The 25,803-nt window shown below is 34.5% G+C and overlaps 2 protein-coding genes and 1 long non-coding RNA gene across 4 annotated transcripts; 1 reads left to right on the top strand and 2 right to left on the bottom strand.

The window, feature by feature from the left end:
* Nucleotides 1-2,778: 2,778 nt before the first annotated feature.
* On the bottom strand, nt 2,779-9,152 carry tspy (testis specific protein Y-linked). The gene is made up of 7 exons (XM_060880697.1): nt 7,951-9,152; nt 5,859-5,936; nt 5,649-5,760; nt 5,400-5,554; nt 5,017-5,093; nt 4,692-4,843; nt 2,779-4,499 (listed from the first exon to the last, which is right to left on the bottom strand). The coding sequence occupies exons 1-7, from the start codon at nt 8,794-8,796 to the stop codon at nt 4,315-4,317; spliced, it is 1,605 nt and encodes a 534-aa protein (XP_060736680.1). The 5' UTR covers nt 8,797-9,152; the 3' UTR covers nt 2,779-4,314.
* Nucleotides 9,153-9,235: 83 nt separating this feature from the next.
* Nucleotides 9,236-12,145, top strand: LOC132853194 (uncharacterized). Its single transcript, XR_009649162.1, has 3 exons — nt 9,236-9,345; nt 10,353-10,459; nt 11,838-12,145. It is a non-coding gene; the product is annotated as an uncharacterized LOC132853194 (long non-coding RNA).
* Nucleotides 9,335-24,898, bottom strand: foxp3a (forkhead box P3a). Of its 2 annotated transcripts, XM_060880698.1 has the most exons (13): nt 24,827-24,898; nt 21,347-21,422; nt 14,549-14,721; nt 13,579-13,669; nt 13,318-13,486; nt 12,482-12,577; nt 12,207-12,294; nt 12,068-12,118; nt 11,817-11,964; nt 10,914-10,990; nt 10,717-10,818; nt 10,324-10,445; nt 9,335-10,024 (listed from the first exon to the last, which is right to left on the bottom strand). In XM_060880698.1, the coding sequence occupies exons 1-13, from the start codon at nt 24,830-24,832 to the stop codon at nt 9,976-9,978; spliced, it is 1,248 nt and encodes a 415-aa protein (XP_060736681.1). In that variant the 5' UTR covers nt 24,833-24,898; the 3' UTR covers nt 9,335-9,975. The 2 variants fall into 2 exon arrangements, with proteins under 2 accessions (XP_060736681.1, XP_060736683.1); XM_060880700.1 differs by lacking the exons at nt 21,347-21,422; nt 24,827-24,898 and adding an exon at nt 21,216-21,345.
* Nucleotides 24,899-25,803: the final 905 nt, after the last annotated feature.

The raw sequence follows: 25,803 nt of genomic DNA, 5'->3' as shown, positions 1-25,803 counted from the left end.
AGCAACACAGAGCAACGAATGTGAAAATGCTGGGTGTGCGGAGGTGTCCTTTACATCTGTCTGTGGGGATAAATCTGTCAGCACGTTAGCATTAGCCTAGAGGGAGCCAGAATGGAGCAGTGTGATAATGCTTTGTCTTATTAAAGATGGATGCACTGCTGGGTGATTTAGGGATGATAAAAGTTCGACTGAGATGTATGTGTGCGCTGTGCTGTTTAGCATGAATTAAAGAGTCTATTTTGGCTTTTCAGCTGTGTGATAGTTTCTCTCTTCAGGAGGCCCAGTAGAAATGGAACATACATGTATGCCTGTTTTACTACCCTTACAAGGACCTTCCAGTGGCATCACTTTTAATGCATCTAATAAATGCTTTGGCTGGAACTAACACACACACACTGACACACACACACACACACACACACACACACACACACACACACACACAAACACACACACACACTCTCTCTCTCTTTCTCTCTCTCTTTTACTCTCTCTCTCAGTACAGGGAGGGAGGAGAGAGCATGCCCCAAAGGCACTGTGTATACTTTCATGTGTGATCAGGATACAATACATTCACATACAGGGAGCCCCAGCTAATAAGGTTCACAATTAATCTTATGTGCTCTTTTTCTACTGTTTTTTTTTCCTTTCTTTCAGCCCTGTGCTTGCCATAATATTTCATTCTTGGTTTCTCTTGTGTTTCCATGTGCTTTCAATTTCAGAACAAAAACTGAATCTGGAACAAACATATTCATTTCTAATAATCCTCTGAGGCAAATCCCCTAAAATAATATATTAGTAATAAGCAATATAATGCATTTATAGGGAAAAAAGCTTATTAATAAAACTGACATCACAAGTTAGTTACTAAAAAGGATCGCACATTTGCTACTGGCCCATAATCTTGTGTGCTTAACGTCCTTATGCTATAATAACAGGAAGGACTAATTCTCAACTGACAGGCCTGACTGCATCATTTTTAAAATATGGGCAGGTCTTTGCTGGCGAGATATTTATAGTATTGCATTAAGAAAGGAATCAATTGAGGTTAAATGTTCCATTGCAACATTGACTCTCCTCTGTTGAGACCTGCCCAGAAATGCTGGCTCAAGGCTGTTAGTAAAGCCATAGTGTCAAGATTGCACAGAAAGTGACAAATTTGGTTACAGACTCTAATTATTATTTTGCTTTTGCAGTAGTATATAAGTAATATTTGGTATTACAGGCTAATTCGGTATCTGAATAAAGTCATTCGTGTGAGTCATTTATGTCACATACCCACATCCATCAATATTCTAGAGCAGGTTTTCTCAATATTCTATGCAACCAGATGACGCATTTAGCTGTAAATCCCTTGCAACACTTTGCACTAATAGGGTAATTATTTAAACATGTGCAATAATGTGTCTATTTATTAGTGCAAAAGAACTTTCTGTTGATTATCTTTTTTCACAGACAAAACAAATTAGGGCCAATTTGACATTCTTTCAATATTCAAGAAATGATTTGTCAGATACATTTATATACAGTATAAAACTTGCAGTGAAATGAAAAAAAAAAAACCTGAACTGCTCCTCCTTAGACTGTTCTTATAAATAAAACAAACTGAAAGAAATAACAAGAAATAAAAAACAATTTAAAACTCCCCGAAACTGATGTTCAAAGTGTGCTGAGGGTCAGTGGAGTCAGTGGAATCGTTACGGAGTCCTTCTTTATGAAGTCTTGAGGTTTAGAGAAAACTCCTTCCATTCAATTCAATTTCAGCAGTAAAACAGTTTCTCCTTTATGGATCCCTGAACCCCACTTTCAGAACCTGTTGTCGATGCTGCAGTAGAATCAAGTGGCATTGTGGAAAGAAAAAGATTGTTAGTTGTGTTTTTGGATTTCTGAGAGTAAAATTATTGCATTTCATTAGAATTTTAGGACATTTAACTGTTTTCATTTATTTGTCTAAGCACACTAAGACTTGCAGAGTTTACAGCCAGAAATTGGCTTGTTTTATATTCTCTGAATATCGTGTTGGCTATACTGCCCCCTAACGGCGAAAAAACATCCAAGCCTGTATAAGACATCTGCTTGGGCCACTTTGGCAAAAAGATTAATAAACTATACATATTCTTGTCTCTTGTCTTAATCTTTTATACATTTAATATCTGTTTATTCACTTAGAAATGTGTGTTTGGTGTATAGAATAGATTTAAAGTATGTAATTGGGCCACAATTACCTTTAAAAGACACATTATACCGTGTACACATTACTAGGGGAAAAATAGATAGTAAACTCCTTGTGCTGTAAGCTTAAGGATGTCACTCCAGCTACAATGGGAAGCACAGATTAGCACCATTTTTTCTTCTGAGCGTCTAGGACTCGTTTTTATTGCCGCTTGTTACGTGATGTTTGTGTGCTCTCGCCATTTCCTTTATTACCCCATTTAAAGGCACAGTTTCACATTTTAAAGTTCGAGTTAACGCCATTATACAAATATTATGAAGCTCATAATCAAGCTATAGCTTGTGTAATAAAAGGAGATGCTAAACACAGGGGCGTTATGAGGAAATGATGTTGAGGGAATGTAGTATTTGTGCTTCATAATGTATCTGAGTACATAATGGAACGCAATAGAAACCACTGTCTTTTCTCACAATAAACCACGTTTTAAACTTTTGTTTTGTTGGCTGAGCAAGAAATAAAAGCAACAAAGAGGTTGTTGCTTATAGTATTGTTGCTTTTGTGTACTATAGTGACCACACAAAACCTTTATTTTTTTTTTATTTAAAAAAAGAGGAACATTTATTTAAAGACAAATCATACCATATATGTGAAACTTTTAAGCTATAAACTTTACCACACAAAAATAGCTTTCTCTTCATGTGCTTTAAGCCAATACACTTTAAATTACAAAACTAACAAATTATAAACCCTTAATTAAGGGTTAGAAATTACACTTACAATAAACATCTTGGATGTACAAACTTAGTATTCTAGGACTTTGCCAACAATTAAGTTGTATGTGTGGATAAGGCATGATCATTCAGTTGGCAGTAGATTAATTACATATACCAATAAATTAACAAAAAAAAAGAAAAAAAAAGATAAGGGTTACAGCAGAAAGTTAGCACTGCTGGCGATGACAATACAGAAAAATTACAAATGACCTGCATATACACACTCATACAGATGTATAATGCATGTTTTATGAATGTATCATAACAAAAAAATAGTCTATTGATAAAGTCAGATCAGACCACCTGGTCTAATGAGTTCCTTTTTCCATGGCAAAAAAAAACAACAACAACAACAAAAGATGGATATGATTATTCCTTACAGCTTGCGACTGCTTATAGCATGTTCATGCATGTGGATCAACAGTGTGCTGCCATCTATTTTAGTGCCATTATTCTAAACAGAGCTGCCATATATTTCAAAGTAATGATTAAGTTTCCTACCATGCACAGAAAAAGAAGTGTTCCTATCTGCTAATTGTTACAAAAAAAAAAAAAGTCTGTAATTAGTTTAATGAATTTACCTTAAAATTTGAATAACTATTAATAAATCAGACCAAAGTAATAAATCTTACTGTACCCAATAAAAACACATCAAAGAAACAAGTCCACTGTAATAAACATCCCTGAGTGGTCCAGTTTTGGTTCAGTTTCGTATTTACGTTGAAATTTATTTAGAACTTACACTTTCAGATTGATTACCACAAAGTCTTAAAAATATTAAACTCATAACCAAAAAAAATCTGGTTAAAGGGTTTTCATTTTGTGTTAACGGTCATATAAATCCTTATGCATAGAAGAAAATAATAGGGTTTTTATTTTTTTAACTTCTGCCTCTGCTGCAGAAGCACATCATGGAAAAAACAGAAACAATGATGTGGACCAACAGGAACACAACAGAGTTGAGTTACAGTAGTTGTCCTTTTAGCTGAAAATAGACCATGCAATTAAAAAACAGGTATGCATTTTAACAGTAACCACTGTTAAAAACCTCTACTGTTGTTTGAAATAAAAATGTGAAAGTTAGTCTAGATTGGGAACGACACAAAGCCTGTACACATGATTTACACTGCCATGGAACATCTCATTAAATCATCCAGTTTTTTTCCTACATCCCGTATTTTGTAGTAAAATATTAATGATGACGTCATCTTGCATTAGCTTGTATTACAACCAGCAATTTTGGTTGTTTCTTTAAAAGCTCATGATACTTTACTTATCAGACATGATATAGCTACTTGCAATAACAATGCCCTAATAAGTCCATAATTTGCTTAAAATATAACTCTAATCTTTTTCTGCATACTGTTGCTAGTTTTCATCTTCGTCCTCATCCTCATTATCTTCAATATCTACATCTTCGTCTTTCTGGCCCAGCTCTCTAACCTCACTGCTGGCTGACTGACACATATCATCCATTTCCTCAATATCTACTTCCTCTTCTTGCCTCTCCTCGGTGGAAGATTCCACTCTGTCATGGTCACTGCCATCAGCACCTGAAACAAATGTATAATGAATTAAGACTGTAGATTACTTTATGCCTTGTAACCAGATTAGTGATTAAAAAGAAAAATGTGTAAAATTATATCATTTTTTTTACATTGAAGCATATTCTAAAACTAAAAGGCACATTTTATGGTATATTTATATTGTATATTCTTGCCTGTAGTATCTTGCTAATTCATTACCTGTGATTCGACTTTCATATTCATTGTCCTCCTCATCCTGATCTTCCTGTTGTTGTCGATCCTGTGACACCAATTCCTGATCATCATCATCATCTGAATCCGAGATGATCACACACTCATCGCCATTACTGTTTTGGGGTGGTTTGGATGTGCTGAAAAAATATCAAGATGGCGCTTTTAAAGGTAAACAGTCAACTGTCTTACTGTCCTCAACTTCTAGGTAAATAACAGTAATACAAATCACATAAAACTGCAATTAAAAAACACACATCAAAGATTGTACAAAAAAATTCCATGCAAAATTTAGAATTGGGGATTTTATTACCTGCCATTTTCTTGTGGCTCCCACAATGGTGTCAGGTAGTACCTAAGAGGGTCTTTGTACAGGTCATCTTTCAGGATCTATATCAGAATTAGGTACAGATGTACAGTATGTTCTTATTATAGAAACTTGACTTACATAACGAACCAACAAAAACCTAAATCAAAATCTGTGTTCATGCACATATATTACTTTGTGCATATACTGTATGTCAGCCTCATGCAACAGTGTTCGGGTCACAGACTTAAGCACAGTGTCTCTTTGTCTGTGCTGCTATATAATCAGCTTTTTTCTTTTCTGGTTATAATCTTCTTGTCCTGGATACCTACTACTACTACTAGTGCCAACTACTGTCCACCTCTGAAGACCACCCGGCTTTACTATACCTGTGCTATTTCATCCATTCCAGGACTGCTATGGTCATCGAACCAATGGAAGAAACTCTCATAAACTCCACGTGAATTTCGCCTTGGTTCTCCATTCCTTGTCAAGGACTGTCCATGATGCCAAACAATTGGATTTGAGAAAGAAACAGGGGAGCCTGAGGAAAAATCAATACAATGATGATCACTATGTAAAATATATGGAAGACTAAAACCATCAATTAAAAATGACCCACGTTTCAGTAATCTTACCTCCCAATCCAAGATGAAGCTCTTTTACTATGACTTTGTTCTGAAAGAACGGATTCCTACGGAAATGGAAGCAAATCCGGTAGCCAAGTTTGTTGTTTTTGAAAGTCTCGATCTGTGCAAAACAGAAAGAGGCATTTCATTAATCAGTTAGACCTAATCATTTTTGTTAAAAGGTATTTAGGCACAGATAAACAGGACTGGATACTTCACCTCCAAATTGATCATGTAGCTGAGAGCATCTTCATCGTTTTCATCAATCTGGGCTGACAGATGTGGATGGTTGAGAAGCTGAAACAATCTTGGTTAAGCAAACAACAATTGCATTTTTTTATGGGTACAAATCAACAAAAATGGTATACAACAAACATGTTATTGGCCATGTGCCACTACTGCATCTATGAGACAGTTACTGCATTTTGCTGAACACACGTTAAAAAATGTAGAATTTCAACCAGCTGTAGTGTTATAGCATGTCTGGGCAACTCGCAAGATTAGCAAGCCAAGAGAACATAAAAGCAAAGCATAATGCTCTCTCAGAGATACAGGAAGTTGAACATAGTTCACAGATTAGAATATAATCTCGTAAGCATCTTAACAGGGCCTTTCCTTGTAGAAAAAAGCAATCCCCTAGGTTTAAACATTTCACTTTCCAGACTTTCTATATTCAGATATCTCTGATTAAATCAATATTATAAGAGAAGGGCCACTAAGACTGCAGGCTTTCATTCCAAACACACGATACTTATTTGAAGTCAAAGATTGACTGATTATAGAGATAAAATCAAGTGTAGCTCCTGCTCGGTTGTTGTCCTGCAGCCATTACAGCCAGTTGTAGATAAGACTGGGAGGCTATTAAAGGCGGGGTCTCTGATTTTTGAGAAATGCTTTAGAAAACTGAGTCGGGCCGAATAATACAAAAAATCAAAACAAAAGTCAAAACAAACGTGTAGCCAATGAATAGAAAGGGGCGGGTCTTGTCAATATGCGGCAGAGAGTGTTCAGTGCACATGTGTGACATTAGCAGAAAGCGGTTTTAGCATTGAAATGGAGGATAAAAACAAAGAAAGAAAGCAAAGAAAGGCTTACGATAAGGCAAGAAGTAGGACCCGTGTTAATATAGGATCAGCTTTCCAGCACTGGAGAGAACTGAAGGAGCGGGAAGTTGGCCGCATATTCACAGATTCGAGTTTCCTGAGTAAATAACTCTGTTACTACACAGCTAAACGCTGTTACTACACAAATAACACCTCTTTTCTATCGTAGTAATGTAGAGGCAGCTACAACCGCGTTTTGTGTAGTAACAGCGTTTAGCTCAGGAGTTATTGACTCGGGAAATTCAACTTTATTTAAGACACCGAGGCGCTTTTTTCCTTCTCGATAGGTGAGTAACGTTGGTTTTGCTTTGTTTCACAGAACTAATATATGCCGTCCTTTGCATGATTATGCTTGTGTGTCATTTTTGCTTGTTTGTTTATCTGCAATCGTATTGTTCTTCCCTTCAGCTATAATAAAGACACATTTCTTTCCATTATTTGCAGGGGTTATGTATGTATATGTGGGCGGAGCTATCAATACAGGGGTGGGACCCATTTGGGTTAGGGGTGTGTTTGTTTTGGTGATTTCAAATGTCGACATTGGCTTTCAAAAATCGGAGACCCTGCCTTTAACTATACAATTAAAAAAAAAGTTAGGAATGATGTTTCATTGCAGAAAATGTGGACGTTTTCTGAAGGCAACGAATTTAGAGCCTAAGTGCGGAGTGTACTACATACCTTTATAAATAATTTTTGTTCTAAAAGGTTCTTTAATTCCAGACTTTTCCACCCATACATTCCATACATACCTCTTCAGGAAACCAGCATGAGAACTGGACAATGTTACAAACTGTATATCAGGGCCAAAGTGCTCACACTGGACTTACATCACTGAAAGCAGCAGAACAAAGCAGAAAGGACAAGGCAAGATGCAAAATAGTCACTAACCAACGTAACATTCCTGCAGATACCGTATTCAAACAAACTGTAAATCACTCAGAACTGAAGACAATAAAAAATACGCTGTGTCCACTGTCAAACACCAAACTTTGACTAACAAATGTAAAAATTGTCTTTTGAGTTAAAAAAAAACTAGTAAAAATGTTAGGGTGATTCTGTTTTGAAGCTTGTGACATCATGATTACATTTTTTGGATTTCTATCTGTACGATGAACCTCTGCATTGATTATTATATGTACTTCTTTATTATGTACATTAAAGTATGCTTCAAAAGGTAAGCCTGGTGGTGCGTTCTGGAGAAAGGATACAGCAGTGAGCCAGAAGCCCGGGATACTCTGCGCGATGGCAGCGCGCTGTTCGAGGTGAGGACGCCGCTGACGGCCCAACCTGAGCTCCAGGCGTCGATGCAGACGCGCGCCCTTCTTCTCCAGTGCGTCCAGACGCATCTGCACTTGGGCCAAGAGCGCGACAGAGCGCCGCAGCTCGGGTGCCATTTGCACCGATACGATGGAGCACTCCTCGCGCTCCTGATCATCCTCGTCGTCGTCATCATCAGACGAGCTGGCTGTCAAAGAGGACCCGGGGAGGGAGTCACCATCGTCCTCCTCTTCCTCATCTGCGCAGCGCGCGCGCACCTGTGCCTCTTCACCAACACGTTTCAGCGCGTAAACCGAGCAGCTGTCAGTCGCACGCCCAGTGCGCTCCAGCTCTGCACGGCTCGCTTTACTAGCCGTGTTTTCACCGAGGGCTTGTTTGGATGAACAAGGAGTTTCAGTACCTTGGTCCCCGCAACCGGTGAGGCTCGCGAGTGCTTCAGCTGCGACTATCGTTGCGCAATCCGAGCGCGCCGTCCGGCCTTCAAACGTCTCTCCATCTCTGTCCTTCCGTTCCTTTTCACTGGCGTTTTCTGTCCCATTTGCATTTTGCGTGATGTTTTCAGAGAATTCAGAAGCACCGCTGTTCTCTGACGCGCCATTTTTGTGCTTTAATCGAACGACGTATTTTTGCGCGCGTTCACGCGACTCGCTCTCTCCATCTTCCTCCTCATCTACTTTGGGCTGTTTGGACAGCGGGGAGTCCTCCTGCTGCCGCGGGCTCGCGCTTCTCTTATTACATTCGGACGGCTTATTACTGCAGTCCGACGTTGTATTCATGATATAATTAACAGCAAAAACTTTATACCGTGCTTAAAATGATTGCTTGGCGGCTTACTGATGTGCTTTTCCCCTGATATGGTTGATCTTACTGATTAACTAGGTTAGTCAACTAGCTGGATAGCAAGCTAACCCGTTTGCACTTATCCTCTGTCGAGAAAGCTAGAGTTTAGAGGCCTAGCTCAGTTCTATACTAACTATCAACAGTGACTGCTTCCCTTCCTTTGCAATACTGCTGTTTCGGTCTGCAAGAAAGTGTAAAATTCTCTTACTTATATGTGTGACAAGGCCTCGTGTTTTCCAGTTCCGCGTACTTGTTTATAATTTGTCCTTCCGTTCGCCATTTGGCTGAAGCCAAACGTTCCTACGAACAATGCTCTGATTGGCTGAGCGGCGCCGCGCAAAACTCGTTTCAGCCAATTGTAAAGCAGTTCAGGACATAATAACAGCGTCCCTTTTAAAAACACGAGTTATTATTTCTAGTTGTTTTGTGTCTGCGATTTTTTACATTTAAAAAGAACACGCAGAAAGACTCATGTTACTGTCAAGGTAATATGTTTTATTTTGTAACAAAGGACAGTCAAGACCATTTAAATACAACGAAATAGCACAAGAATTTGTGTACTTTAGTATTTTAGGCATCTGCCTATGTAGAGCATCTGTCTTTCTGCAGCTAAAAAAGCTATTGAGTTAAAGTCATCTCACTAGAAATGGCACACAATGCAAATCTGAAATGTACGGTTTTTTTTTTGTTTCAATTAATTTGAAATAATTAGTTATTTTAATTTGTATTATACTACCGGAAAGCCAGTAATAACATGAACATGAAACTGAATTTTATTCTAAAGAGAATTTGCAACTGAACTTTTAAAAATTTAATAGGAATTATTCACATTTTTAGACTCACATTCAGAATAATTTGCAGGTAAAGGCAGGTGAATACAGAACCCAGAAATTCAGATTTTTTTTGCATTTAAATTAAAAATTCAAATATCATAAATCTACTATAAAAACTCCATAGAAGCTAACAGATGATTTAGTCATACTGGCAAGTCAAAGAGAAACAAGTCCAATCAAAATCAGTAATTACGTATAGATCCACTGAAAGAGACACTTTGAGGTATTGGTGGCATTGCACAGAATGTCTCAAGATGTGACTTAAAAATAAAGAATGTAATTTCAAGAATAAAACATGGAATAGTGTGCCACCCAGTTCATGTCTTGGTCCCTGGAGAAAACAAAAGGAAATTCGGTCATTAATAAATTAATAGACTCTAAATATTTGCATTAGTACTGAATTGAACTCTACAAAACCTTTCATATCAAGATCAGCAAATTCTATGCATCAGTTATAGCTGCCTCCTACATTATCTAATATAAAGCAAAGCTGCATTTTTCATTGAACTCCTATGTCCTGAATGTTCAGTGGGCTTAACCATGTATCTGTTGGATAATGTAAGGGGACAATTCCTGCAGAATAATTGCAACATATTCAACACACAATTAAATAAAATCCAAGACAATCACCTTTGTAATTTTTGCCCTCTCCTCCTCAGAAATTCTGCTTCATCCACTGTCCAAACAGAGCCTTTCCCTCCATCAACACGTACAAAGCACTTATGGAGGCTTAGGTTGTGCCGGACTGCATTCTACATGTGTGGGGGTAAAAAGATTACAAACCAAAACAGTGAGATATATGCTAATAGATATATCAACCTTTAACATGTGTCTGCATATTCAGAATACTACTTTAGTACACTGAACCAAACAACTATTATTGATACAAAAGATGTTTCTTAAACATTCACATCAATGTGTTTCTGTCAGCAGTTCTCATGGTTAAATGCATTTGGTTAGATAGCTGTGGTTTGCTTGTGGTCACTGAGGCACAGAAAAAAAAAAGTACAAGGTGTCTTTTACCTTCCATGTGGCTGTGTTATGACGGAAGTAGAAGAACTTGCGTGTAAACCAGTGATAGATTTCATTCAGCGTAAGCTGTTTCTCAGTAGATTCAAGAATTGCCTACATAGCAAGATACAAAGTAAATGTGATTGATTAATCTAGAGATTAAGAGAATGTCTTTGTCAGTAGAAAAAACATTAAAAGTGTTCACCCACCCATCTTATCATGGAGGCATAAGTAAATGGTGGCCTCATGTTTGTGTATTTGTAGCACTCAATACTGGGGACAATTCCTGTAGAATAATTGCAAAATATTCAACACACAATTAGTAAAAATAAATTCCAAGACAATCATGACGCATGCTAACATATTTAATAGTACAAATAAGACAGAATTCTTACTTATTTCAAAGTATTTATTTTATTTTAAATATTTAAAAGTATTTATTTAGTTGATACTTGATTATCCACCAGTTGCATTGGGTCTGGAGCTAATTCCAGAAACTCTGGGCACAAGGCAGATAAAATATCAAATTGCATCATCTGTGCATGCTTTACATACAGCATATTTTTTGTCATGTCATATTGCCCCTACTGAAAATCACTTGTACTGATATTGACACAAGTGATCCTTTATGCCCCAACTTCACTCCTGCTTTTATTGAACTCTAAGCCCTTTGACTAATATTAGTCAAAGCTGCTCATTTGAAATAGTACAGGGTGGCTGAGATGACACAGTGGTGTATGAATCTTAACCACAGCACTGCCCTATTATATATTGTAAGATATTAAGGCCACAACTTAGGATCTCAAAAACTATTTCATGGTCACAAAATACTTTTTAAATGAGTTAGACACGGATAATTCAAATTAATAAGACTGCTGTGGCCACTGGAACTTAAGCAATGAGATAATATTGATAATGATGACAGAGACATACTGGTGTAAATGACATTGCAAAATAGATGCCTTTAATCTGTATGAACTTGGGCTTAAGTTAAAAAAGTGACATTGTGACTTCATTGTATTAATTCCTGGCCATTTCTTATTAAAAATGAACCACCATGTCACATCAGAAGCACAATTTTTATTGTTTTTGTACTGTGTGTATGCTTTAACCTGGTATGAATGGTGTTGCAGGGATTTGCCAGTATCCTGGAGGTAGCATGTCAGATGAGGCTGTGTTTTGTGCATGTAGAATGCTCAAACTCTGACAGGACTGCAGGCTTCCTGAAGGAGTACTGGACTGCTTCAATCTTGGGCTAGCCTGGAGTCAAAGATCATGTTGGGCAATTACTCCTTATCCATTTAAAGAATATTTTACCATGAGTACTGTATTATATCATTGATACTTCATCAAATGTGCTTACATCAAAAAGATGCAGGTACATAGAGTGTAGCCTCTGCTTTTCCAGAACCAACTGCAATAAGTACACAGCATATCGGCGTTATCGGTAATAGAAATTCAATATTCAATCAATATTCTTAATTCATGTGTTGTGTGCGTACCTGTCTTTCCATGTGTTCAACCATATTTTTCTGCATTCTCCATTGTTCAAAGGTTTTGTCTCCAGGACCATGCTCCGAATAGAGATGTCTTTATATTACACAATAAATAACAAGGATTTTGCTTTAATTTAAGAAGCCAGCATGCTAGAGAGATGCTAAGCCATTTATTTGTTACAGTAAAATAGATAAAGCTGAAAATAAATAAAAAGCGTACATTTTAAGAATGTGGAAGCATCAGGTATGTCACACAATACATGATAAAGGTTATAACTTACTTCAGGAAGTTATTATATTCCTTAAATGCTTCCTTGCAGCCTGGCCAGGTGCACACACCTTTGTTAAATAAAAAGTTTTCAGAGCCTGTCGGAAGACTTTAAAAAAAAAAAAGAAAGAAACTTTAGAAGAGAAAGAAAAATATCAAATATTGTTTAGAGTCTAATTGTTTAACAGCTTCAGTTGACATTTGCTCTGATTCTACAAGTATTTAGAACTTGAGAGGTGAAAACAGACTTTCCAAAGGATATTCCTTCAGTTCTTGTTGAAGTGATGGTGGTTGACTACACTGTCTAACTCATCAGTCAAAAACCTTATTTAGCTGTTTAACTGGGTTGGCCTCTTGTGTGTGTGAAGACCAGAGCATGTGCTTTACGTAATCTTCATTCCCATTGAGATTCTGGAAAAGGCTACTCCAGGAGTTTCCAGTCTGCCAATGGCCGGTGTAGGTGTTTTCATTTTAATCAAGCAAGATTAGAGTGATTAGATTTGATTAGAGTGAAAACCTGCACACTCCCATCACTTTCCTGATAAGATTTGACACCCATGGGATACTCCAATCAAAATAGATATGTTTAGATACTTGTCCTAGAAATAACTGCCAAAGACTTTTAGGCAGAAAATCAAAACCAGCTCTAAAGTTAGATCTCCAAATTACCTCCGAGTTACTACGTTGATCACTAACAACCTTACCAACATCTAGGCTGAAAGTAAAACAAGAATTCATTTTACAAAGTAGAAAACCTTTTTAAAAAGAAAAATCAGCTAAAGATTAGAAAAAAATCCATATGAAAAAAGATAAAAGTAGTCAAGACTTCAAGTTAGCATAGTTTCTTACTCTGTATGGTGCTCTGTAGTGCTCTGAGCAGGACCCGGTCCAGAAGCATTGACTCTGCTGGGATAGCCTGTGTCATAAGATGTCAAGTTGACTGGCAGTCTATTGTCCATTTCTTCCTTAAACATGAGTTCATTGGAACAGTCACCCATACTAGTCTGGCTGGATGAGACTGTGGAATTGAAAGACTTTCTGTTTTTCACTGAAACAGTCATACAGTATATGGAGATGGAATATAAAAGTGTGTTGTTAAGATGGGCATACCATGTGGCAGAGTCTGGTTGCCTTTGCGGAGAACTGATGGTCTCTGCAGGATGGACTGCTGATGTTGCTTGTTGTTTTTGTCATTGGTGTCCTGGACACAGCAAACAAGTGTCATGTAGATTTGCAGGTAAAATATTATAGAATGCACTGCTGAAAAAGCACAATAGCTGGTGATGCCTGAAGCTGATTATTTTCTACAAACAGCACTATCCAGTTATACCTACATTTTTAGACAAATATACAGAAATTTGCCAGAGATGACAATTTTATGTATTAATAATAATATTTATCTATAGTTAAAGTTAATGTTGTAGAACATCCATGAAACAAGTTCCTGTTATCACTTACATCATAGCAGCTATAAACCGCTGTTCCCTCACCTCACTCCCACCTTTCTCTTAAGTTAATAAGACAAATGATTGTAGCTTGTCAAGTTCCTTCTCTGTCATTATGAATTATGAATTATGACTTGTGATTATGGTGGGAAAAAAAGTAAAAGCTTTATTGTTGATTGTTCTGAACTGCTAAAAAATGCTAATCCTTCAAAAAATGCTAAATAAACATCTCACAGAAAATGATACTATATCATAAAGTACACCTTTTCTAATCAATTTACATGCAGCATCATCTTGTATAATCACCTTGTATAAGAGTGCAGAAAGCTAGACCTTACACTGTTGTAGAAAATTTTGAGTCGAGCATTCAACAGCGTTGTGGTATATTTCTGTTGTTTTCACTCATCTCTAAATGTTTAATAAATGTACTTGAAAGATTACTGAGCTATAAATAAATAAACTTCTGTTTCAAATATCAGAAACTTAATATTTAGATTCTGATTCAGACCACCGTTTTAAAAACTTTATTTTTTCATATGAACACTGCTTTTTTTCCCCTCTAGCTTACTTTTTGTTCTTCACACTAAGTGTCCGTTATTCCTCTAATATCTGAGTACTAACTTTGCTTGTGTTACCTTTGTGATGATGCACTGATTGGCTCTTGAAGATATGTCACCAGCTGTGGACTTTATCTGAGCTCTGGATAACTCAGGAGGCTCTTTTACCAGCTGATGGAGTTTCTTCTGGTTCTTCGAATTACTGCCACACTCTTGTCCTCCACTTGTTCCAGCTCCATTATGAAGCATAGCTGGAGTTTATATACACTGTTAGTTATTGTTTCTATCTATTTTGTTAGTGGTATTCTTCAAATCTGGGCTGTATAACTGCATAAATGTATTCATTTTAAAGAATAATAACAATAATAATAATAATAATTAAATATATATATATGTTATTTAGAAACTAGCTTGAATTATTTAGTAAATAATAAACCAGTAAACTGCTGACCTGAAATTTAACTGAAAAAAAAAAATAATTGGAATATGGAAACCAATATAAATGATTGCATTGGTTTTCATATTGTCATACTGACAAAATCTCTTATCAAAATATGTTACCATAAATTACTTCTTACTATAACAGTATAATACGTTGGAGTAAATAATGGAGAATAATAATGAATAATTACATATTTTGTCATTTAGCTAATCTTTAATAGTTAATATTATTGAGCATGTGGTGCTAAATGAAAAACTACAAAATAATGTGAAAAAACACTGAAAATTCCTTGATATAATATGAATAGAAAATAAAACATGAAAACCTCTGGTGTGTATAATGTGTACATATAAAATACATATATGTGTTCCTGGTAGAAAGGATGAACCATTAAAAAAAAACTCAAGATCAACATGAAGTCTGTTAATAAATGACGCTGGGTTTTTTATAAAGTACTAATGCCAAAAAGCTTCACATAAATGCATCCCTTCCACCCTAGCACCAGGACAGAAATTATAAATCCTTTCTTAATTAAGCATATAAAGCCTGAATGTATATCTACATGCAGCATAGCAGAAGTACTGGAAGAAGCTACATATAAGACTACGAAGATCATTTCCGCCTAAACAAGACACAATTCCAACACCATGCGGCTAAATGAACAGACAGAAAAAATATGCAAACCTTGCACACTCAACAAAACTGACACAAACATTTGGCCACTAAACGATACAAACACAACCAGATTCTGCAGATTCCAACTGTATAAGAATGAGCGCTCTGTAACCAAAGAAAAAAAAACACTTTTTATTAACAACCAAGTATTTTTTTTTAATTTTGCTGTGTTCCATCTTTCATCTCTTTTTCTGATCTGGTAATAATTACACTTATTCTAAGTATCAGAATTATTCAAATACACCTTGTACTTTTTGAGATATAATTTGAGCATGTCGTTTTTAAGCAAGAGGCTCAAAAATAGGCCTACGGTTGAACAGGTTAAACATCAAACAAAGCTGTATTAGTATACAGTGGACTGCTGATGTTTCCTTAGTTGCCAGATGTATCATGTGCCAAATAGGCAAAAGAAACTAACAAAAACAAAACATAAAAACGTCATCTCCGTGTGTTCTGTGCTATTGTGGTGTTGCACAGGTGTGCATTAAACTGAAGATGAGGGAAGCAACCAGGAAAGCTTTTGCAGATGGAACACACAAACACACACATCCGCCTGTGTAGGGCCCCCATGTTATGGAAAGAGAACCTAAAGCAACTTTGTTCGATTTCACCTACTGCGTGTTTATTGTAGCAAATTATTTAAATTCATTGTAATGTATTGCATTGCATTGTAATGTATATCAGTAAAAAAAAGTGGAAGTAGGTAAAAATCTTACTCTAAACCAGGAAATCTATTTTAAACTGCAAAAACGCTCCTTATTCACAAACACGAGAAGAGTATAATAAATATAACTTTAAAACTGCAGTTTATTTATATTTCTTAGTTTTTCAAAAGGTTAAATTTCCACTGTGTAAAATCTGTAGCACTCAAATACCTGTACTTTTGAACAAATCTTTGTTTTTAAACAAATTAAAGAATAAAAAAGTACTTTCACCTTTGGATTTTTGAATGCTGTTGCCTTTGTGGTTTAGTTTTCATGTTTAGGCCTGAACTGAGCTTGTGTCTGCTTTCCTCTAACAGGTGACAGGTGACATTTACATGTAACCACACAAATGTCACCTTGGGGGTTTTTCTAAAAAGTGAAAACTGAGAATAATCAGAGGAAGTAATTTGTTTTGCTAGGGTTTTGGGGTGAATGGGTGCACAAAAAATATTTTTTTCATATAAAAAAATGATAGAATACTTTAAAAAATAAATAAATAGACAATACATAAAAAACGTATCTCAAATAAAATTGCTTGATTCTGATATTCTGCTGGTATACTAAGCAGATACTTTTTTTAGTTTGTTTTTTGTCTTATTTCTTGCAAAAATACTGCTTATTAATGTAAGAAATAAAATACTTTTGGGCATGTTGTGAGAGCTCCAGCACATCATATGTACACAACAAGTGCTTCTCCACTTATGTGACAGCAATTTGCCTTGACTACAAATCATGCTTTTAAACCTTTTACAGTTCTTTTTCATGCTGTGAAGCATCTGCGAGACAAGTTAGTTCCTGTTATCACTTACATTACAAACAGTCCTTCCCCACCAGCCTGTCTTTTTTTTTCTCTAATAAGAAAAAAAATCAAAAAACAACACAGCTTGTTATGTTACCAAGAAACCGGAAAGCGCAAAAAAAGCTGTCACAGAAAAATGATTGACTGTTACTGAAAGTGGAGACTCCTCCAATATATGCTTAGGGACAATTAAGAATAAACTTTACAGACAATCGTGTGTTAAAATCCCAGGAGATCAGCAGTTTCTGAAATACTCAGGCCAGCCCATCTGGTGTCATCTACCATGCCGCAGTAAAAGTCAAAGGGTTTAGGTTATTAGATTAGACAACTACATGAATAAAGTGGACGCAGATACTGTAGGAGTATTTATGTCATTTCCTTACATAAATGTTAAATACAGTCTCCTTACAAAATCTTCTCCATATCATGCCATACCATACCATATATCATACCATATCTTCTCCATATCATACCATATGCTTTAATTTGTTAAATAACAAACAAACCTTTTATGTTTGTTTACTGTAAGTCTTATATTTTATATTGGTGTCTGCGCTTTAAGTCCCTGTAAGTGAGACGTTACTAAAGAAATAGTCGCAGAAACAGTCTATTATATAAACCTATGATTTGAATTACAGTTGTCACTACTGTCAGAGCTGTGAACAGCTTTTAACCCATCATATTACAGAAATTGTGTGCTGTTATATAAAATGTAGAGAAAAAAATGTAAATTAAGTTCAAGAAAAAAATTGTATTATTCATCTTTGTATGTATATGCTATACCTACGCATCATTACATTTGCCTTTACATTTAAATTTACGGCATTTGGCAGACGCCCTTATCCAGAGCGATGCACAAAGGTGCTTTGAAGTAACACTGACTCACTGGGTTACAAAATATACATTAAACTATTCAGTTTAGAACCAACATAGTAAAATACTAATGTATAGAATGTAATGTCCATCATTTGCCAACATTCACAATAGTAAGACAATAGTATGTGTAAAACCGTATTTGGTCACCTTGGCTAGACAGTTTATCTTTACTCCACAACTATAAAGACAATGTGACACATTCCATTGCATAGTTGTGTGGCAAGGCAGAAACCACTGCTTGCTAATAGCAACATGAATGTTTAGCATATCAGGATTGCTCACAAAGCGTGATCCTCGAAACAGGTGACATGTTCGAAACAGATATAGGAAAGTGAAACTTTATGAGTGATAGGATTATGTTATGGCAGCAAGATCATGAATGAAATTAACAGTTTGTGCTCAGGACTCCAGTCATTTATATTTGCTTGTTTGGGCCGATGCTTTTACCAAATCGACTTAGAACTGAGACTGGATTGAACTGAGCAGCTGATTTGTTGAAGAACCAAACAATAGCAGTTTGGTTGTGTACTGGGATTTGCTGAAAACCTTCTGAACTTTAATAAGTAACTACTGTAAAATAAAATATATACACCTGTATATTTTTTGCAATTACTGTATCTAATCAGCCAATAATGTACAGTAACAGCAGCAGCAGGGCATACATTCATGGCAATGCATGTCAAGAGCTTCAGTTAATGTTCACACTACATCAGAATGAGGAAACAATGTGATCGCTGTGACTTTAAACATGACATGGATGGGGGTGCCAAATTGGTTGTTTTTGGTAATTCAAAAACTACTGTTTACACAGATAACATCTTTGAGCAGAGGACCAAAGGCTGAAACACCATGTTGATGGGAGAGATCAGAGGAGAATGTCCAGATACATTTGAGCTGACAAGAATTCTATAGCAACTGATCTAAGCACTCTTTACAACAGCTGTGAACAGAAAAGCTTCTCAAAACAAACAACACACATTGAGGTTCATGGACTACAACAGCAGAAGACCACATCAGGTTTGACTTCTATCAGCCAAGCACAAGAATCTGAGGTTATCCTGGGAACAGACTCACTCAAACTGGACAGTTGAATACTGGAGAAAGTCATGTTTGGATGAGATTATTTATACTTATATACTTATAGAGTTACTTATATTATTCCTGCAGCTCGAACTAATGTTGTCAATTCTTCTTTCATAAACAAGGCATTACCACCCATGAAACTGTCACTCATTCAGTGTTGTTTTTTGGATACATTCTGTGTCACCTTTAGAGACGATTGTTTGTGACAATCCCAGGTTATGAGTAGTTACTCAATACTCAAACCAGCCAATCTAGCACCAACAACCATGCTATGTTTAAAGTCACAGAGATCACTTTTTTTTACCCCATTCTTATGTTTAGTATAAACATTAACCAAAGCATCAACATGATTTCTGCTACCACATGATAGGCTGATTAGATAACTGCATGAATGTGTTCCTAATAAAGTAAAGGCTGAGCACATATTGTGACTTTAACCCAGCAGATGTCAATGTTTGGTTGAAATTCGGTATATTTCAACATTGATATAATTGCTTTTTATCATAATATTCTAAAAATAAATACTAAGCACCTAATTAGTTAAATTTGACATGCCTGTCTAATCACACTAATATGAATTGTACTCTAGATTCACACTTCATTAAAAACACATAGATTTAAGTTTTCTGTTCTTTCAGTTCTTTCTCAGTCTGAATACATCTCTTCCGCAGTCCATTCATTATGTTACCCATTCTGAAACTAAAGACTAGTGTTTCAAATATTCTATTAAGATAACAACTGGAAGCAGACATCTTTCTGGGTCGTTTGGGCCACCATCAAAGCTCTATTTTATATTTATTTTGTATATTCAGTACAAAGGACATTTTGTACTGTGCACAACTATGAGGCAATGCATAAGCCTCCAAAAACTTTCCATAAAATGACCACAAATAAGTACTAGATCATTGTAGGAAGAACAAAGAGAGTTACAGCTAAACATGAAAACTGGGGCATACATTATATGAAAGCATATAAAGCGTCATTCTCTAAATGCTAAAATCTATGTAGTCATAGTCTACAATTTAAGCAAGATTACATTAAAACACTTTTTTTATAGTTGACTGCAAGTTTTTTGCATTTGCCCATATCGACTGCAAACATGCTTCTGGTGATTTGGCTGATTAAACAATTTTAACAATGTTCTTATTAGTGATTAGTGTACAAGTGTACTGTTATGAATAATGCAGTGTATTAATAGTGTATGTAAGACTATTCTTTACTCACATCTTATGTTTGTGTTCCGTGACTACAAAGCAACCAAAGTGGAAAATAAGCATCAGTAGCATTATGGGTAATTTCCCTATTACTCTCATTATATCTGTGAACAGTAATCTAATATTACAGATATCGTTCTACTTGTCTATTGATGACAACATCCCACATTTATGCAGCTTTTTACATCCCACTAGTTTACAGTATTTATTTTCCATTTATTTTTTTATTCCCCTTGACCTGCATACTAGAAAAGCAAATACTGACTGAATTTGATACAGTGAGTCATTTGGAATATAACTCTGCAGACTCTGTATTTGTAGTTCACTAGTGTGATGGGGCTTACCATTCTTGATAAATGTGCGGTTAATGAACTTGACAAATTTCGCTCGAAGCAGTGGGTCATGGTACAGCTAGAGTTTTGTTTTTTTTTTCCTTTTTTTCTCTTTTTTTTTTAAAAACAGACATTACCTTACTTTTTACATTTGTATAACTGTAAAAAAAAATCTCCATAAATAAAGCTAGTTATTTTTATATGCTCATTTTGTGTTTTAGTCATATGAATGCAACTTAAGCAGGAGTTCATTTTTACACTTGAATATCACATGGAAACATAACCTAAATATACTTCTATGGGAAGACTGCTGAGCTATATGATATACCACAGCTCTTTCTTTGACCACGACACACACCTACATGTTACACTGTACTCGATGCTAAAACACATTGTCTGTGCATTGTACCCGTACTACATCGTACTGTCATAACTGTAAAAATATAGCAATCTGTATAGAATATAGAATATAGAATATATTATCCATCTATAAATTACAACCTCCATTGAAACTACTCTCTGGTTTTTGTCTTTTAAACATTAATAAAGAAACTGTTACATGCATGCATGATATAAACTGCCAGGTGCTCTTTCATCCATTTTCAGTATTTGTAACTTACCTTGTCATGTCAAGTGATCTTCCAGCACTAAAGAAACATCACTATAAATCTGCTATGCATAGTGATGGAAAGATTATTATACTCTTCACTAATATTTTCTGTTAGAAGCGCAAGAAGTGTACCAGCGTTACCTCTCACTGCCTTTGTCTGTCTTTCCCACTCACTTCGTCTTGTTACAGTTTCGCTGATGTAGGAACAGATGGCTCCCTTCAACAGGAAGAAAAATCATAGACTTCACAAGAGAGTTCACAAGAGTAAAAGAAAAGCACAATTCTCCATTGTGGCCTCATTTGTGACTGTAATTAAATGTTTTATGAATGAATTCTCTACCTCTCCATTTTCTAACATTATATAATAGTAGGTCTACAACAATTCTTAAATGTAAAAGCGGTATATAAATGTTTTCATAAAAATGTTTACTTTAGTCAAGCTACCTTAACCATGCCTTCAGGATCATTTTCATTCTTTTGCTGTAATACTACACTGTTGATTGAGAAGTTTACAAGTCATTTGCTAGTACCCAGTACAGAAACCTTTTATGATAATATCAGATTAAGGTTTCAGGACTGGCCTATGACTGCTGTGAGGAAATAGTAATTAATATATTACCTAATAAATTCATTAATTACTTTATATTAAAATGGAAATTAATTATTAAATAGTAAGGATGTTATAACAAATAGAATCATTAGCTGAGGACTTACCTTTGTCTGCAGATAAACCTGTAGCTGAAAAATGTACTGGTGATTTACAATGATTTTTGATCGGGTCACCCCCTTTATACAGTGTGTGTGTGTGTGTGTGTGTGTGTGTGTGTGTGTGTGTGTGTGTGTGTGTGTGTGTGTATGTGTGTGTGTGTCTGCGTGCGTGTGTTTTAATATTTTGTGTATGTTTGTACAAAATAAGCAACAGCTACATTCACATAAAACAAGTTTATGTCTGCAAAATGAGTTTTGAGTTAATGTGCAAAATGAGCACATTAAGGGGTGAGATTTTTGGTGAAGCCAAAAGCGTCCTTAAACATCACACCATATCTGTATTCATTTTTAGATCCACTTTATTAACCCAATTTTTTATGTGTATGTTATAATGCAAATGCTGTTGGATGCTGCTGAATTGCAAAATGTGTTAAAAAGTCTTTCAATAATAGCTTCAATAATCTTTAATAGGTTTCTTTGGTAACCGGATACTTTCCAAGCTTATTCTGTGTATTTGAATCAATAACAACCAAAGATACCTCTGTAATGGAAAAGAACATGGGAAAGACCATTCCGGAAGACAAAAATTGCGCAAAAAAATTACCTGTTACGTGTTTGGAAAGTCCATTTACAAGATATGGCATATGTGACGTGGTCTAATTTTGGGGGGGGAGGTGACCTATGTTCATATGTACGCACCATGTGAGATTAGTCTTGAATACTTGACAAAATATTTGAAAAACACTTGAAAAAAACAGCCTATCCTGTTGTTGGTTTTTGAACAAATTGTTCTCAAGCTTTGTGTCTACTAATGATGTTTTCATGCTCAAGCATAAAGATATAAAGAATCTTCTCTCTCCACTGAAGTAAACATTGTGTTTTATTATTATTATTATTATTATTATTATTATTATTATTATTATTATTATTATTATTATTATTATTAAACAGGACTATTATCTGTGCTTACAATCAGAAATGTACTATGCAAGCTGAAAAAAACACACAATAATTAACCAGCTAATGATTTTAACTAAACAGTTTAAATTAAAGCAGTAATTCCATGTCACATCATAATAGGTTAAAAACACTGAGAGAAAAAAAAATTTAATGTTAAACAGTGGGTTTATACCTAAACAGGAGTTATATACACACATCTCACATATAGTCTACTAATTTTAAGTTCAGTAGAATATGCAATCTAACAGACATAGATCTGTTATACCTCCCCTACACCAATCCATTCAGATGTGGTGGGATAGATGATGGTTAATTTTTATCTTTTAACAATTCCTTTTAAAACAATTTTTTTTTTTTTTTTTTTTTTTTATGCTTTCCTTTACTTTTGTTTACATTTAACAATTTTGTGTGATCACATATTAAAACAACTTTAATTTAGTTTACTTCCAGTTATTGTCATTTTCTGTATTAAAATAATATAATAATATGCTAAAATAAATTAATAATAAAAGTATAAGACTGAATTTTATTTTCTGAACCGTTTTTTTAAAGAGGAAAAAAAAGCATTTTGGAAAAAAGAATGTAAAAGCCTACTTACTTAATATTAATTACAGTAACATGGCATGCCACTAGATAGAAATATCAGATATAGATCTAGTGGCATGCCACGTTACTGTAATTAATAAGAGGGAATTTTTATAAGCTGTTTTTTATTTAAGTTGTTGCTACTAAAACTTACAGTTTATTACTAAAGTAATTTTTAAAGGATTTTGTTTGTACTAAAATATACCTACTTATCTAACTTTGCCAGTCTACTTTTCCCATCAGATAGCCTTCCATGTTTTGATTTTATATTTATAGAATGTTTATGGGTTTTAAGATTTAAAAAGATATAATCAGACTTTTTTCTAATATGGAATTGCAGAATAATAAAGACAATAGTAATAGGTTCTTCCCAATTAATAATAAACATTTAAGTAAATCCTCAATAAATATACTTATATATTATATGTGGTTGTAAATCCTGTTCTCTAGAGTCTGTATAATGAATTTTAAATGTCCAGTAAAAAACAATCAATTTAAATCCTAACGAACAATTCCATAGCTAATCTGTGCTAATTCAGCGTCTAGCCTTTGCAGTTATTTTAGACAGTGTCTGTATGTTTATTAAATTTCCTGTATTCATTTAACTGGCTGCATAACATTGAATTTTATTCATTCAAAAGCATTTTGGAAAAAAGAATGTAAAAGCCTACTTATTAATATTAATTACAGTAACGTGGCATGCGAGTCGCATGCCACTTTACTGTAATTAATAAGAGGGAATTTTTATAAGCTTTTTTTTTTATTTAAGTTGTTGCTACTTTTTGTTTGTACTAAAATATACCTATGTATATAATACATATAATATGTACATAAATATATATATGTATATATATACATATATATGTATATATATATATGTATATATATATATGTATATATATATATATATATATATATATATATATATATATATATATATATATATATATATATATATATATATATATATATATATATACATATATATATATACATATATATATATACATATATATGTATATATATATATATATATATATATATATATATAAGTATATGTAAGTCATATTGATATAAATCAATGATATTTTGTGAAGTGTTTACTTCTAAACAGAAATACAAAATGATAGCAACAAAGATTATATTCTATTGTCTTCCATTGTCTTACAGAGTCAGAGACAGTGCCTATTGTTAGATTCAAGCTAGTTGCTAGATAAAATCCATTGACATTACATCCGCTGATCCACTGATCCACTGATCCACTGAGTGAATGCTAGAATGAAAGTAAGTTTTATGATTCGCTTGAAAAAACCCAGCGTAATACTAATTGCCTTTAATTACCTTTTAATATTAATTACCTTTAATTACCTGCATTTCCACACCTGCATCATTTAAGGGCTGTTTAAGAGAACCGGACACGATGGTGTATTGTACACGTCCAGAGATCTACAAAAGATATGTGATGCACTTCCTTGAAATAAGACCCTAAGCAGTTCTTGCAGGCTTTACTGTGTGATCTGAAATGAAATAGCTTAAGATTGACTTCTATAGCTCATCTTGCCTGATGAATTCTGATAGGACAAGGTTTCCCTAACATCTTTCATATAAAAACGCTGAGGAACACTGATAGCTACCGTCACATTATCCCAATGACAATAATGTGGTTTGTTTATATCGCTTTGTAAAAACAACCTCTTTAAATCATATGAAGCATCCTAAGACAACTTTCACAACAATCTTTGTACTTTTTGGCATAAAGCAATTTGAAGCAGTTTGGCTTGTTTGCTGGGAGGTACTTCATGTTTGAACATTCGGTCAACATTTTAATGTTTTATATCATACAGCCTAATAACTAATAAGATGAATCATAACTGAGATTATTTTTGAAGTTGTATGCCAACATGATTATATAGCTTGTATGTAAGTGTATATGAAATCACACTATTTTAAGATTATTATGCAGATATTTGATACTTTATTGAAAAGCAGAAAATATTAAGGACCAACAATTTCAAGGTTTTTACAAATAAAGGCAGTATATATAATAATAATAATAATAATAATAATAATAATATATTGTTATTAATGTATTAATATATTATTATATATTAATATAATATAGTAATATAGTTACAGTTATAAGTAATATAGTTATAATATAGTTTAAAGTTACAATGAAAAAGTTTCAAAGTTTGTTTGTTTCTTTTTATATATTTTTATATTACTATTATTAATAACCATATTCTTCTTCTTCTTATTATTATTATTAATATTATCATTATCAGCTATAGAAACCTTCTGAATAGAATTTGTGCCTAAGGTGAGTTACAAGTAGAGTTTATAGT

Source organism: Tachysurus vachellii, chromosome 11 (genome assembly GCF_030014155.1).
Source record: "Tachysurus vachellii isolate PV-2020 chromosome 11, HZAU_Pvac_v1, whole genome shotgun sequence".
In the NCBI taxonomy this organism is placed as follows: Eukaryota; Metazoa; Chordata; class Actinopteri; order Siluriformes; family Bagridae; genus Tachysurus; species Tachysurus vachellii.
The sequence above is the reverse complement of the archived record's forward strand: the minus strand, read 5'-3'. Positions and strand labels throughout refer to the sequence as shown.

What these genes read in the sequence shown, in the direction of transcription:
- tspy (XM_060880697.1), bottom strand. Translation starts at nt 8,796, where the DNA reads ATGAATACAACGTCGGACTGCAGTAATAAGCCGTCCGAATGTAATAAG. An exon ending in GCTACATGATCAATTTGGAG is followed by an intron (nt 5,761 to 5,858) that starts GTGAAGTATCCA and finishes TGTTTTGCACAG; the next exon opens with ATCGAGACTTTCAAAAACAA. An exon ending in GAATGGATGAAATAGCACAG is followed by an intron (nt 5,094 to 5,399) that starts GTATAGTAAAGC and finishes ATTCTGATATAG; the next exon opens with ATCCTGAAAGATGACCTGTA.
- foxp3a (XM_060880698.1), bottom strand. An exon ending in TGCAACACCATTCATACCAG is followed by an intron (nt 10,991 to 11,816) that starts GTTAAAGCATAC and finishes ATTATTCTACAG; the next exon opens with GAATTGTCCCCAGTATTGAG. An exon ending in ATGCCTCCATGATAAGATGG is followed by an intron (nt 10,819 to 10,913) that starts GTGGGTGAACAC and finishes CTTGCTATGTAG; the next exon opens with GCAATTCTTGAATCTACTGA.